At 37.4% G+C, this 15961-nt stretch overlaps 1 protein-coding gene and 1 non-coding gene across 2 annotated transcripts in view; both read left to right on the forward strand.

Annotated features, from left to right (window-relative positions):
* GUCY1A1 (guanylate cyclase 1 soluble subunit alpha 1) overlaps window positions 1-4466 on the forward strand; it is a 70402-nt gene extending 65936 nt beyond the window's left edge. Inside the window, exon 10 of the mRNA XM_003803005.3 lies at window positions 4020-4466. Within this exon, the coding sequence (XP_003803053.1) occupies window positions 4020-4221 (202 nt within the window). The 3' untranslated portion in view covers window positions 4222-4466. The remainder of the gene's footprint in view (window positions 1-4019) is intronic.
* LOC111722532 lies at window positions 1675-1815 on the forward strand. The gene has a single exon (XR_002771314.1). It is a non-coding gene; the product is annotated as a U4 spliceosomal RNA (small nuclear RNA).
* Window positions 4467-15961: the final 11495 nt, after the last annotated feature.

The following is a 15961-nucleotide window of genomic DNA, read 5'->3' on the forward strand; positions in this document are numbered from 1 at the left end:
CAATAAAAACTCCATCACATTAGTTTACATTACCTTAGTTTCTAAATCTACATCTTGCTACCACCTCAGATTTCTGCTCTATCTTACAGCAAAACTTAAAGGAGTTTTCTGTACTCATGATCTGTGTTGTTTTTCACTCTCTCACTCCAATCAGTATTTGTCCCTTCCACTCCAGTGAAAGTGCTTTTATCAAGGTCATCATTGTACCTGGCTAAGCTGCAACTCTCCCTCCTGATCTCATCGGTATCTCAGCAGCGGTTGAATAGCCTGAGCACTCTCCCCTTTAAACGTTCTCTGTCTTAGATTTTGTGACACCACACTCATTTCCCCACATCTACATCATCTCAACATCCGTTGTTGGCACTCCTGTCCTACCAGACCTTGAATGTCACGTGCCCAGAGCTCTGTCCCTATTCTCTTCTGCATCTGAACTTCTATGATTCTCACTTTAAAAATAAAAAATTCTCTAGCCCATCCCATAATTCTCCCTGGAACTACAGACTCACATATCCTATTCTGTATGTCCACTTGGGTGACTAATTGACATATTCAAATTAGCTTGGCCAAATTAGAATGAGAGATTTCTCACAGGGACTGAAGAAGTCAAAGGTCGCAGTGTTACTAGCCGGGCAGGTTTTTACACCACAAATAGTGTGTGTGGGGGGGTGTGTCAATATTTTTACTACCGTAGTAATATATCCTTTTTAGAAAATTATAAAGTCATAAATTAGTAAAACTAATCATAATCTCCCTATCTAGAGATGATAACTTAACATTTTTGTTTTTCATTTTTCTTAGTTGTATGTTTATAGACACACATATAGTGATATTTAAAGTTTAATTCAATTTAGATTGAAATTCAGCACATTTGCTAAAGTCCTTTGTATTGTTTATAGACATAGATGATACAGCTTTTTTCCCTTTATATTGATTTGAATAATAATTCATTTTTATTTTCATATATGAGATATTTATGCCTTGACTGAAGAGCAGGCAATGGTTAATATGTTTTATTTAAGCAGGAAATAAATACTTAATGTTAAATATTTTTAACATTTTAAAATCCTTTCTTTTAGAAGTACTTTTTTTCTATATGATAGAAAACCTTAAAAGGGCATAAATCATTTACATTCCAATCAAACATCCATGCTTTGTGAAATTTAATTAATCATAGGGACATGATTCTAGTTTTACGTTTAAGTTTTGCAAGGAATTAATGCTAATTGAAGGTGTGAAATCATAAAAGGCAATTATTTCTTTTGAGAACTTATTTGCAATACATTGGGTTATGAAATGACATTTCTCTAATAATAAAATAATGTTTAACGTTAAATGTAGCTTTCCTTGATATTTTTATGTACATTTAGGCCACAGAATACATACACATACACAAAAAGTTCTTATGTTCAAATGTCTGTTTCCAAATTTTAGCCAGTGATTCGGAATGTAAGATTTTAATGACAACTATGCATTCTTTTCTTTTAAATGGTTGCATGGAGTTTTACTTAATTTTAGGGGACAATATTTTGTATTTTTGTTTGTTTTTTTTGGAGCAAGGAATATGAGATATATTGCTTCATAAGTTTGTTGAGACATAAGTTTCAGGGCAATGGATTAATTGTAGCTGTTTATGTGGTGATCCAGAGATCAAGAAAAACAAAAATGGGAGGTGGGAGCTTTGCGCAGTGGCAGTATTATAGTCAATGAGGTTTATCTGAGGTGCGACTATTGCTAATTGAAAACTTTTCCCAGCACCCCTCCATGACAACTTGAAATGTTGCCGGCACTGGCAATTTTTAACAGTCTCTACGGAGGCTGAATAAAAAAAAGAAAGGTGGAGATATACGTGGATGCTGCCCAGTTTGAGGTGGTAAACAAATCTGGGAACTCTTATTTGTAGAAGTCCAAGAACATAGAGCTGGAGAATCAGGACTTGAATTTTTTTTCCTTTTTTTTTTTTTTATTGAATGGTAACTGTGTACATTGATGCACTTTGGGGGTACATAGCCTTCATGTAACTTTCTTAGTTATTGTGTTAAAACATTCATATTCTACTCATAAAAAGATTCACTTGTACCCTTGTAAGATGAACCACAGAAGTGAACCCTCGAATCCCTCTCCCTCCACCCTCTCCCCCTCCCTACCCCCTCCCCGTATCCTTAGGTTGTTATTAGGTTATAGCTTTCATATAAAAAGGTTTAAATTAATTTCATAATAGGTGTGTGTACATTGGATACTTTTTCTTCCATTCCTGTGATACTTTGCTAAGAACATTTTCCAGCTCCATCTATGTGAACATGAAGGACGTAAAGTCTCCATCTTTCTTTATGGTTGCATAGACTTGAATTTTATAAGAAAGAACCAATGAATAAAGGAATATAGGAGATAGAAAGCAGGAAGAGTTTATGCAGTAATTTGGGGAAAATGGTAGTTAAATTAATTAATCACAGAAAACTGACTAAGGCTGCTGGGGAAATGTGGTTAGTACCCATTTGGGTGGCTAATTGATGTTTAATAAGGCTGAAACTGGGTATAGCTTACAATTTATTTGATCTTCACAACAGTCCTATGGGATATGTGCTATTATTATTATTATTATTTTCTTTTTTTTTTGTAGTTTTTGGCTGGGGTGGGGTTGGAACCCACCACCTCCAACATATGGGGCCGGCGCCCTACTCCTCATCGAGCCACAGGCGCCACCCGATATGCACTATTATTATTTCCAGTGTAAAGACTAGACAAAAGACATCTTTCATGCCATTTAAGCCTAGATTTATCAGACTTTGAAGCATATAGTTTTAATACTATGTACTTCTGTAACTTTCTATTATTTTCCTCATTATTTTATTTTATTTTCCTCAATATTTCCTTATTAATAATAGTTGCTAAAAAATATTTATGAACTCATGACTAAAGCACATTTTCATTAGTTTTAATATTTTGCAGATTACATATTCATTGATGTACTGATAAAAATGGTTAATAGAATACCAAGTTGTAGTCTACGCAAGACTGAAACTCTTGAGATACAGATTCTATTCAATTGGTTTCTTCAGCCCATAGAAGTTGTCACAGTACCAACATTTAATGCAGTAACATCATTCTATTTCATTTAGACATGGCATCACATACTGGTGAGTTAGAAGGCCATGGTCTGATTTGGCAGATATGATAAATGATTTTCTGTAGAAGTTGGCTAAGAGCCACAACTATTCAACATTTTTCATCCATGGGCTGATGAGTAGATTAGAGAGAATGCTTATTAAATTTGCATTTGAGAAAAAGCAAATGAGAAGAGGTGCCGGTAACTTAATAAGTAAAATTAGAATTTAAAATGGATTTAGCTTAATGGACAAGCAGAGAATAACAAATAATATAATTTGGTAGAACAGATTAAGAAGAAAAAATAATGTTGTTAACAGTAAGTACAGTGCTGGTATTTACAATTAAATCTCATGGGAGTCTTACTAATCTAGAATTCATAAAACTTCTTATGGAAGATTCAGATGTTGTTCTCACATTCCTTTTATCATTTGACTTTACTTTCAAAATTTCTTGCTCATCATTACTTCCCAGTGATATTTCCAAAATTAATGAATTGATAAATGGACAGTGTCTTATCTGTTTAAATTTAGGAAGCCTTTTTCAATACCATTCTAATTATATGTGGGTTTTTTGCTATTATTAGACCTTTGGATTATTTTGAAGTTTTTATTCAATATGGTGAATTGCACTGTTATTTAGATTATGTCTTTGCAAAAATATTTACTTTTTTTTTTTTTCCCAACAGGGATGAAACACTCCAGTTAATAGAATTTTCTTGTTATTGTGAATTAGTTCCTCATGGTACTTCTTTGAAGGTGTCTGTTAACAATGTTAGATATTTTTCTCTCAATCACACCTAACATGGCTGGGTTATTACTATTTCCAGCAATATTCATGTAGTTATGTTGTCTTCTTGAGTGGACAAATATTTATACTAGTATAAATTTTTAATATTTTGATTTTAATCTCCACAGATTGCTCAAAGACTGTCCTGGTTTTGTGTTTACCCCTCGATCAAGGGAAGAACTTCCACCAAACTTCCCCAGTGAAATTCCTGGAATCTGTCATTTTCTGGATGCTTATCAACAAGGAACAAATTCAAAGCCATGGTTTCAAAAAAAAGATGTTGGAGATAGCAATGCCAACTTCTTAGGCAAAGCATCAGGAATAGATTAGCAGACTAAATATCTGTTCATTAGTCTTTGGGGTCTGACTCCTTTGAGAATGTGTAGAACTTCTGAAAGCACTTTAGGACTGCAGGTGGCTAAAGAGCAGCATTAAAATTTCAGGAGCTAAGTCACCATCTATTCATTCTCCCATGTACATGATGAGAGCGTATTCAATTAGGTATTCTTTTTAAACACTCTTGAATACTCTTCTGGGCTCTTTTTTTTTTTTTTTTTTTAAGAAACCTCAAAAGGTAACATTTGGGTGGATATTTCTGTTATATAATGATCACCTGCTACCTGTACTCAAAATTCAGCACGTTGTAGATATATCACATAATTGTAGTCAACTCTCCAAAGTGATGGAGTCACCTGCAGTCTTGTGCCCTGGTGGAATGTCATGATTATTAAAGTGTGTTTGTGATAGTGTTGCCTTAAAAAGTGCTTTTTGAATAGAAATTACATTCTTTGATATCACTAATCTTCCAATCTTTCAGCTGTGCATTGTATTACATTTTTTCACTGAACTGTTAGCTTATATAAGAAAACAACCTGAGGTTTTTTTTTCTTCCTTTGTGACACTTTCTTCCTTTTTTTCTTTTTAGAAATAAGTAATTAGGGGTTACATGCGATATGAATATAAAATAGTTGTTCTGTATATATCAAAAGTACTTTTAGTTCTTGAAGTTAAAAGTATTCTCCATAACAGTATGTGTCATAACAATAAATATTTCTTTTTGTTTGACATTGTTCTCATTCTATACAAGGTTAAAAGCTATTTTAATTCATATTAGCATTTTAATATCATATAATAAAATATTCAGGATGAAAGAGGCCTATAGTAAAATGCAATAATGTCATCCTAATTTAATTTAGCCATAGCACCATGGAAGTAAAGTAAGCATCCAGAGGACCCATAAAGGGCAGCCGTAAAACATTTGCACACATGCACAGGCACTGGGAGTAATTTGGACATACTTCAGCAGACATATTCCATTGCTATGATGAGCCATATAAAATTTCAAGAAGAGAATCTAAATTCAGAAGTGAAAAATAAGACTTGTTCTTTTCAGTGGTAGCTCATTTTTTAAAAAAGAAAATATCTGCATTGAACATTTTTGTGTATGTACATGTTCTAAGAACCAAGTTTTTGTTTCCTTAAGTATATGCATGTGAAGATTTGAATTCTAGTTGAAATATCTCAATGATATTCTTTAAAGAGACTGTTAGTATGAATGAAGAAAAGGAGGCAGTGACTTCATTATGGGAATTTTTTGACATTTTTCTGGATCATCATTTTTTTTTTTAATGATGTCAGTCTAAGTTCTCTGTTGAATTAAAAAGTGTACAGAGTTTGGTTTTGCATAGAATTTGATTTTACAAAGAAAAGAGTTGTTTTAAAGAGTTCAACTTTAAAACAAGGTGACGATGAACATTTTAGTTTTAAAATCAGTATTAGCAGCCCCAAAGATAATTTTATTTGGGGTTCTAAGAAGTGTCTCAGTTTAAAACTCCTTTATGTCCATTAGTCCTCAGGCTAGCCCTTGGTGACATCGGGAATAAAAAGTCATTGCTGGTTGGCCTCCAGTATCCCTAGAGCACTTCTATGAATGTTACTGTAGTTTCTGTTTCCTAAGAGTCACTCCTCTAGTGTCTTACAGGACTGAATGTCTCATTAGACACCCACCCTACCATTGGAGAATACCATAAGCCTTGGGGAAATATAGTTGTAGTCTCACAATGTTATGAAGTTAAACAAGTATTTATAAAGAAAATAAAGATGTAAATAATTTTTCTTTCTGGAATTGAACCTTTATTATAGGAAAATAATAGAAATTAAAGAAAATTAATAATCAAAAAAGAGAATGTGGTCTTTATCGGTATGTAAGCAGACCTCAATTTGGTAATTATTTGTTCTCTAAAAGTTTATAGATTAATTAAAATTCAAAATATATTTTTCATCTATGTGTGATGTATTAGTATATACAAACATACACACACACACACATAGAACCAATGGGGTAAATGTACCTAATTGGAATAAAAATCTATAAGGGAGTTCCTTGTACTTTTCCTGCAAGTTTTGGCATTTTAACCATCTAAAAAGTTACCAAAAACATATTTTCCCAGAGGAATTCAATCTTTCATGATAGGTTCCCTAGAATAGCCTACACAGACCAGTTAAGTATGGAAAAGTCTGTGGACTTTAAAGAAAATGAACATGCATTTCCATTATAGCATGCATTCAAAATTAACAATTTAAATATATATGTAAAAAAAATTAATAGTCTCTTTCTTTTTCTCATCTTATCTGGTTTGGAAATGAGAGATATAGAGACATTTTTCAGATCCAGAGCATTGATGGTAGCCAGGGCACAGACCATGAAGGGTAAATTCTCTAAAGAAGTAAAAGACCAAAAGCAGAGCTCTAAGATTAGGAGAGGAATTGAGGCTGGAACAAAGAATGGTCCTATAACTGAGTAGGAGTCCAAGGGCACTGAATCATGTCGCCACTTGCCTATACTAGAAAATAAGGTTGGGTCCCAATACTGCTTCCCTAGAACTTTAAGAGCTAGTTTTTGTACTTTGGTTATATGGTTCCCATTCATGACTTCCTATCCTATTATTTGTGTCAAGTACACAGAATAAATTACCTTCTCATATATATTTCTCCAGGAAGCATGGAGTTACATAGAAGTTTTCTAAAGATGCTTTGCATCAAGAAGCAAAGAGAAGTATTGAATTAAAATCTTCCCATTTTGTTTTATCTTGCTATATTCATGTAGACTTTGTGACAAAGTGCAAATTTTAGTGTATAAGAATACATAAATACTAATGGATTCATTTATACATTTTCATTTATTCATTCATCACATTTATTGAGTGCTTATTATATGTCAAGAATAATGCTATATTTTTGAAATTCAAAGGTAATATATGGACCAACCTGTAAATACAGAAAAAATGACAGATGTATTAAAAATGATGGTACAATTCTGTGGGATCACACAGTAGTGAACTCAGTTCTTAGAGACCTAGGGTTCACCCAGCAGAGATGGAGAAGGCCATGGTGAAGGCAAGTGATCCAGCACACAGAGAAATGGGGGGTGGGAGGTGCATGGTATATGCTGAACAGCCAGTTGCTGAGGATGAGTTAGGAGGGAGGAGAGAAGGACAGAAAGACCATCAGGACATAACTCATGATGGAGTCTCTTTGTCACTTAAAGGTGTGCAATTAATAGTAATTATTATTATAGTATTTTTATTAATTTTAAAGAGCCCTGTGTCCAAAATACATCTTACAAAAGAAAAAAAGAAGCAAAAAAAGAAGTCCTTGGCTTCTGTCTCCCTCTGGAATAGCTTTAAAGCAATTAGTAAAGGGAGAAATAATCAAATCTAAAAGGAAAAGAAGGGTTTGGTCAGATGTGAGTTTTTCAAAGGCAGTGCCAGAAACAGCGTGGATAGGATGGGTAGGATGGGTGTTTACTTGCAGCGATGATGAAATGAGTGTCTGTCTATATCAAAGGAAAATGATTTGTGGCATATGTTGTATTTTACTGCAAATATGAACATAAAGCTTGAGTACTTGGGACTAGAATTTCATGGCACTTTCAAGGACATCAGATCTTCAGGCCCTTGGTAGCGGGGAAGGAAGAGAGGCTTCGGCATTTTAACTAGCCTTTCTTCCACATTGCTTCTCCTGGATATTCCCAGTCACCCTAAAGCAAACCCTGCCTAGGCCTGTCATGTGTCAGGTTAGAAGAAGTCACAGGTTAGAACAGGAGGTTCTATGATGGGCCTAGCAAATGAAAGAGATGAGTGAACAAGAGTGACTTCTCCAAATAGTACCCAAGGAATAGGCATGAGTCCTCCAAGATGATCCAGCTGGGAAATTGTGCAAATGGAGCTTTACACGCAAAACCCCACTGAAGTCTAAGGCTATGTGATGCTTTAAAGTTGTATGCAAGTCACTCTTAAAGCAAGCGTTAATAGTCCCAGAGAGAATCGGACTGTGAATTACTACTGCAGTTTTAATCACATGGGTACAATCTCCATAAATCATTACTAATAAGTGAAAACAGATCTGTTGGATACAGATGAATGTAGATCAATAGATCACTATCCTTCACTGGACAGGAGAACATAGAGTTTTTGACCCAAAAGTGCACCTTGGAGCTATTGCACTCTGTAGATAAGGGTCCTTGGACAGTGATATGAAGGCAGACTGGAAGGGAGCAGGGATGGAGGACGGGCATGTGTGACGGGTGTGATGGCTGTCATTAGAGAGGCTGTGCCAGTGGCCTCACAGTTCCTGTAAGGAGGGACTTCCCATCTCCTTTACCACAGAAACCAAATGCTGAGACCAGAGGGAAGCCTGCTTTTCTTGTCTAAACTTTAAAAGCAGGGACAGCTTGACTTGTTAAGCAGAGAACACCAGAATGTCATTTTCAAACAAGAGTTACAGTGTTACAGGATATAGTCTTTGCAGGGATACTTTTCAACACCTGGGAGATCTTTGTGTCCTTTAGTAAAAGGGGAAGATTCGCTCCACTTGTGAAAGCCTTGAGCCTGTGGTAATGGAAGCTATTAGCCCTATACAGTCTTGGTTGAGTTTAGTTTTCTTCTGCTCTCAACATATAGGCTTCTTTTATTGTATTGATGACAAGTACTCATTCAGTCTTATTTTTAAGCCACTTCAAACATCGTACATTTAATTGTCACCTACATTTCCCTTGAAGCAGCTTTGCTTTTAACTTGGCCACACCTGCCTCTGTTGTGACTACCTCATATTATCCACATATTTTTTTCATATCAGACTTTCTCCTTATGTTCTTATTTATGCCCATTTCTTCCCATATCTTCCCAAATTGCAAAAGCTTTATCAATAGATGTATTTTAATTTTTTTAAGTAAAAAAAAAAACCAACTGTGATATTCAACAGCTACACATCTTTTACCAATGGCGGAGATTTGTTTACATTATATTAAATCATTAGTTTCACAAAAAGGTCAATATCTTAGATTTAAATATTGGTGCAGAAATCAAGACAAAATTCAAATGGAATAGCCAGGACTTCAGGTGGAAGAGTTAAGATTGTGGCTGCCTATCAAGTTTCTTTAAATTTTTAAGCATGTAATGGGAGAAAATTAGATCACAAATAAGCCTTCCAGAGTGTGAAGAACATCGCTTGTCATAAAATGACTTTGCATAATGCCCACATTTGGAATTATCTGCTCAGATATTAGTTTGCTCTGAAAGGCTGCCAGACCCATCTGTACCGAGGAAACAACTACGAGGTGGTTTCAGAGAAAGCTAAAACAAAACAAAGCAATAGAAGAATGCTATTATAGAAGTCAGACGGTCCATTGTGTTCAGTATTGTGTATCTGGGGGAGAAAAAAAAGCAGCAAAAGTGAAGCTGTTTGGAAAGTTAAGGTGACAGTGGTCATGGAATGTTGTGCCTTTAGAAACCATGATGCTCAGTGACACCCAGGTACTGTTCAATCCCAATGAGCGGCCTTCTTCTTTAAATAAATTGGACCTTGTAAAATTGAAATGAATGAAAATGTATTGGTATTTGAGAATTCACTGTTCCTTCACCTCCTTCCCTGTGTAAATTAAAGATACCCTGAAAAAGTCTGAGAGCTTGATATTGACTAGAGTACTGTTCTCCGACCTTTTAAATTCCTGCACACTAGTTGCAAAACATTTTAGCACACCAACTCTATGTTCTTATTATAAGCTGCTCTCCCCTGACATGCTATGTGTTAGTATATTCTTTTCTTTTCTAAATAAACATGAATAGATCTAGACTAATTCTAGTATTTTTCCCCCTACCCAAGTGAATCATTTTCTTATTTTTATTTGGAAACTGTCACCATCAGCCAGTGGCTCTTGACTTTTACTGAGTCACGTATCACTTCAAGAACTTAATAAAAGATAGAGACCATCATCCGTCTAAAAATGTCCATATACCCTTATACTCCAAGACATAAATACTTCTAGAAGTTTGGGAACTCCCTGCAATCCACTGTTAGATCCCAGGGAGATGCCATATATCCTTATTGTAGAGGAGGAAAAAATAGTAAATGTTGACTAGGAAGTTGTTGTCTAGAGGGGAAAATAGTAAATAACGTTTGAAACAATAAAATACGAATAATTGTCAGAAGTCTGTGACCACTTTTATATGAGACCACTATTGACTTTTAGGAACAAAGCGAGTTAGTTTTGGGGTTCTGCTATGTGGATTGATTCCTGGGGTTTCACATACAGACAACTGAAGTTTTCTTTTTGGCAAGACACCTCCCTCAACATATTTCTTCTCCATCTTTTAAAAACGGTGTATTGTTATGGGTATCTCAATGTTTTTTATAATTTGAATAATTCATTTCATTTCTTGTCTGTAATAAACATAGCCAGTGTATCCTGCATTGAAAATGTTCATCATACTAACAACGGTCCTTTCACGGTTGCTTTAAATAACAATAATAATTTTAAGTTCTGCTTTGGCAGAGTCCCAAAGTCTATCAAAATGTTACCTCGCGTCTGAGAAGCTTGTTAGATATTGCTGCCACATAAATATTGTAATAAAAGTGTTTCAATAAAAACCTTAACATTAAAAGTGAGTTCTGTTTAAAAAGAAAAGTGAACCATTGAACAAAGTAAAAGCATTATGGCTTCACGTTATCCAAAAATATTTGTTCTGATGTGGGTCTTGCTGCTACAGAGAGAGGAAATCTCGAACACAACAGCGTGGAAAACAAGACGAAGGACTGTCATGTAAGGGGTTTGCTGTGTACAGATCAATTATCCAAATCCCTTTTCCAAAAGTTATTGTAAAAAGGTATTAATAATGATATGACCAAGCTACATTTCCTTAGGGATGAAAGGCTCATATCACCAACCAAACCCATGTCATACATAAAATCAAAATTAAATAAAAATTACATTTAGAAATAAAATTTGTCTTTTTTTATTTCTAAAACATTCTATTTTAAAATGTTTTTAATCACATATAAAGTCAAAATTTAAAAGAAAAATTAAGTTGAGAGATACACCGGACTTGGCTTATCAAGTATACTGGCAAATAGCGTAAACTTAGGTGCAAATTTGTCTCCATTGCACTTTGTCAAAAGACAATTTTCCATAACATTTTGGAGAGAAACAGGGGAACTAACAGCCTCTTTCCTACACAGTCTTTCGCAGGATGTTTGTAGAGCAAGCAGCTTTAGAAAATAGAGATGTCTCTCTCTACAACACAGGGTAGGCATGCTTATTGCCTATTATAAACATTTGTGTTTTTAAACCCAGAGTTTCTTTTCAGGAGTGGGACCCAAGGTGCGTTCAGGTGAAGCTTGTTTCTGTGGAAAGCTCTGCCCTGTGGAAATCTGGGCCTCAGCAACCAAGCGCAGATACCCTCTGTCAGGTGCAATGGCTCTGAAGTTATTTGTCACTGATCCAGAAGTCTCAGTGTCACCTTGAACTTGAAGGGAGAGTAAAATCTCAGACCCTTTGCAATTATTGACAGTTTTGGCCATGAAGGCTGGAGTCTGACAAAAGTTTGGCTCTCTGGAAGAGGATGAAGGCACTGCAGACTGCTTCATGTGACATACACCAGAAACAAAAGCAAATGTGTATATTCAACAGAGTGACAAAGGGTCCTCTATTTCATTGTCGGCTGGTGATAAAAAATTAAGAGAGATTTTCACGTCAAGTATCAGAAAGTGGATTCAAAGGCAGCTGCCTGAACAGGGGCTCTGTGGCTGTTACCGCCCCTCTGGGTAACCAGGCTTCCTCTTCAATTGGGCTGTCAGATCCAAGTCTACGTCAGTGTCCTAACTGCCACCAAGAACCATCTTGGGTTAGAGAGAGGTTCTGATCTTTTTCAGACAGCAGTTACAAAATATACAATTAAAAAATATACTGATAGTTTTCCAAGCTCACAACTGCCCAGTATGGCAGGGGATGGAGGGAATGAAAATATGCTGCTGTTTACTACCACTCAGGTCACATCCTACCTGGTCCCGTGATGGGATGGGATATTCAACCTCCATTAATAGTTTGGGCAAGAATCATTCATTGTGGAGAAGGGACTAAAATGTGACCTTGTGTTTGAGGTTCTGAAGGCCAAGTCAATGTATTATTTTTTTGCCTATATCTGATGCACATTAGGAGCTGATATCCTGTGCACTCACATTTCCTTGTTCAGGAAAGGCCAGGGGAATTCTACGGATAGAAGAACAGCAAGTTAGTAAACACTACCACCTTCACTACTCACAATCTCTTTGAGCTGCAAGTCTCCATGTCTGATAATTCTGGGGATTGAAGCCTCTGGTGAAGGGAGTCACCCTTCACCTAGGACCCATCACTGAGGCTTTGACTTGCCACTTACTTGACACAGCTGTTAAACATCCCTGATTATCACGCCTCTTTAGCTTGCTACTAGGCTCCTGTTAAAAGTGAACACCTGATGTTCAAAGCCTGTGATTTTTCAGCCTGATTTTCATTTTAGGGTGGGTTGACTCAGATCCACTGACTAGCAGGGTGGGAAGGTGGGCTCATCAATTCTCCCGTGGTAAATGGAAAAGGCATATTCAGGAACACAGCTAGCCTAGTGCCCACAGCAAGTCAGCTTTACACCAAGAAGTGTCCACTACCGCTCTGGGAGGAACTTTAGTGCTCTGCTTACCACTTACAGAAAAGCTACGGGCTCAGCGGGCCCCTCGGCTCACAAGGTTTCCTCCACGGCTGTGCCTCTTTCACTGACAATTCAGCTAACCTGAAACCCCAGGTGTCCGTTAGATTTTTACTTTTCTTGGATTGTTGCCACTATCCTAGCTGTTCTGTATGCTACTTGGAAAACTACATACTAGCAGGTTAAAGGCACCCCTTTGGGGGGTCATGAACTTTGGGAATACGTTGCAATTGCTGACAGAGCTGTTGGCATCCCTCATGGTGAGGACATGTTCTCTACGATACTGGCTGGACCATATGGCCCAAGGGGAGGAAGAGCCTGGGCCTGTTTCAGTGTCTTTTCCTGTTCTGGGCTTGTCTCAAAACTAGAAGCTTTTTAAGTCCCTGGGTAAACAGGCTGGAGTAAAATACCCACATGCACCTATGCTACTTCCAAAATCCAAATAGGCCTATGAGGCACTGTGTCTCTTGCTTGGTTGCATAAGGGGCCATTTGCAACAACTTATCCTTCAACTTGGAAGGGATGTTTGGGCTTACTCCATCCCATCGGTCCTCTAGAAAGTTTACTGAGGTAGAAGATCCCTGAATTTTAAACTAATTTATTTCCCACCTACAGATACAAAGAATAACTTACTAATAAGTCTAGAATAGTTGCTACTTTGTGTTCACTAGGTTGAACCAATCTAATGTCATTAATGTAATGGGCCAAGGTGATACTTGTGTAAAGGAAAGGTGATCAAGATCTCTGTGAATTAAATTATGCGGTAGGGCTGGAGAGTTGATCTATCCCTGAAATAGGACAGTGAAAGTATATTTCTGCCTTGCTGGCTGAAAGTGAACTCCTTCTGGTGGCCTTTTGAACAGGCACAGACAAAAAGGCATTTGTCAGACCAGTAGCTGCATACTGGCTATCAGGGCTGTATTAATTTGCTCAAGCATTAAAATCATATCTGGTATAGCAGTAAAATTGGAGTGAACACTTGTTGATCTTAAGACAATCCACTGCCATTCTCCAAGAGCTACCTGTCAGATGGCCAAATAAATGGGAGAGTTGAGTGGCTGTGTGATGGGAATCACCACCCCAGAGTTTTTCCTTCTGATGCTGGCACTAATGTGTGTAATCCTTCTAGGAGTGCAGTTTTGCTTTTGGTTTAATATTTTCCAAGGTAGAAGCAGTTCTAATGGCCATTCTCACCAAAATAGCCCTCATCCCACAGGTCAGAGGGTGAAGGTGTGAATTCTGCCAGCTGTTGGAGTATGGAGTATGTCTATTCCAATTATGCATTCCAGTACTTGGGAAATAACCACAGGGTCAGTTCAGGGGCCAACTCAACCCTTTGTGAGTCAGACTTGAGCTAAAACTCCTTTGATCATCCAACCTCCAGACAGAGGAGAGCCACAGTGATTAGTCTCCCAAAACCAGTATCTGTTCAAAGCCAGTGTCCAGCAGTTTCTAGAACATCTGATTTTTTTCTTTTTCACCAATGCACAATTATTCTGGTAAAAGGCTGGAGGTGGCTTTGAGGAAGGATGAGGGAGACATTAACCGTACACATTTCAGTAGTATAGTGGGGACCTTCTTCGAGGGATCCAGACTTCCTCTCATGCAAGGAGTTTTGGGTCTGTACATTGGCTTAATTCTGAGGATTAACTGAGGGGCCATGAGTCTTGATTCTTAGGATTCAAGTTAAAATTTTGTTTCCTTGACTTGGAATTGTCCTTGTTATACAGGTCAAGTAAGAATCTGGTAGGCTTCCCATCCCTTTCATTTCTATGGACACCATGATTAGCCAATGCTGCAGTTCTGTTCAAGTCAGACCATTCTGATTGTTGCTTTGCCTCTTCTGTCCACCCAGGTAGCCATGTCCACCTTGCCTTTGATAGTTGAGTGTTGGCATTGGGTCCCTGTCACCCCAGATTCCCACTGTATTAAGTTTCTCAGTTCAGTGACTGCAGACCCTACTGTAAGCTCCGGCCCACAGTCTTTACAGAGCAGAGTTCTCCATGAGTAAATTTATTTCTCATAGAATTGATGAAAGGTATGTCTTCTGGGTGCTCCTAGTACGGGGTAAATCTCAAATGACAAATCTATTCCAACACTGCATTCTTCCCAAGCTGTTGAATCCCATCCTCTACATTAAACCAAAGCAGGTCTGACATTTCCTGTTCATTCACTCTGAGCCACCAGTTGGGCCACGATTCAGTCAACCAACCAAAGAAACTCTCCAGGGCCCATCCTGACCCTCTCTGGGCTGCAACATTAAATGCAGCATCTCTGCTTAGTCAGCCCATGACAATGAAATTGGCTAAATCCAACCTTTGTTTTTTCTGCCATTGTCTCACACCCCTCAGAATCTATTCTCATTCTCACACATGTTCCCTGGACTTCTGTCTGTGTAAATTTGGAAACTGGGATGGTTCTTTTGGAGTGTGATGCACCTTCTCATGGGTCACACATTGTACCTCACCTTCAGGGACATGCTGGGATGAGAGTCTGGTTCTAGGTCTGGAAGGAAAGAGCAGTAATGGGGTGGGTCCTGAGAAGACTCAGCTTGGCCCACGGCCTCTCTTGTCAATGAATGGCTGTCCCTGAGTAGCAGCTGCCTCATTTGAGTGGGGCAAATGTTCATCCCTCTTTGCCTTCCCAGTACTCTCTTTCTCTTAAACTCACCTAATCTCCCTCATCACTTTATATTACCTGCTAAATCCCACGGTCCTTGCATACCTAGCCAGTGTAGCAAACTCACCCTATGAAAATTAATGATAAAAATGAGTGTGAAAGTGTAAATTCTTTCTTCTACAAAAGCCTATGCAATAGGATTCTATTAAATTACTTGCCGTGGTGCATATCACCACAATTTGATTCGTGGTCATGAGAATTGTATGTGGCTGTCAGGAGTTAAGTTTCTATATATTTATTTTAATGTGCTTTTCCCACACTACTGATGCTAGAAATCTGTCTGCATTTATTCTGTAGATAACCCAGGGGGCGGGTTTGTATCTGGAGCTGGCCCAGGAGTACTGACATGAGTTCAGTCCCTAGAGGATCTTTCAGTC

Source organism: Otolemur garnettii, unplaced genomic scaffold, assembly GCF_000181295.1.
Source record: "Otolemur garnettii isolate 467f Iridium unplaced genomic scaffold, OtoGar3 scaffold00274, whole genome shotgun sequence".
In the NCBI taxonomy this organism is placed as follows: domain Eukaryota; kingdom Metazoa; phylum Chordata; class Mammalia; order Primates; family Galagidae; genus Otolemur; species Otolemur garnettii.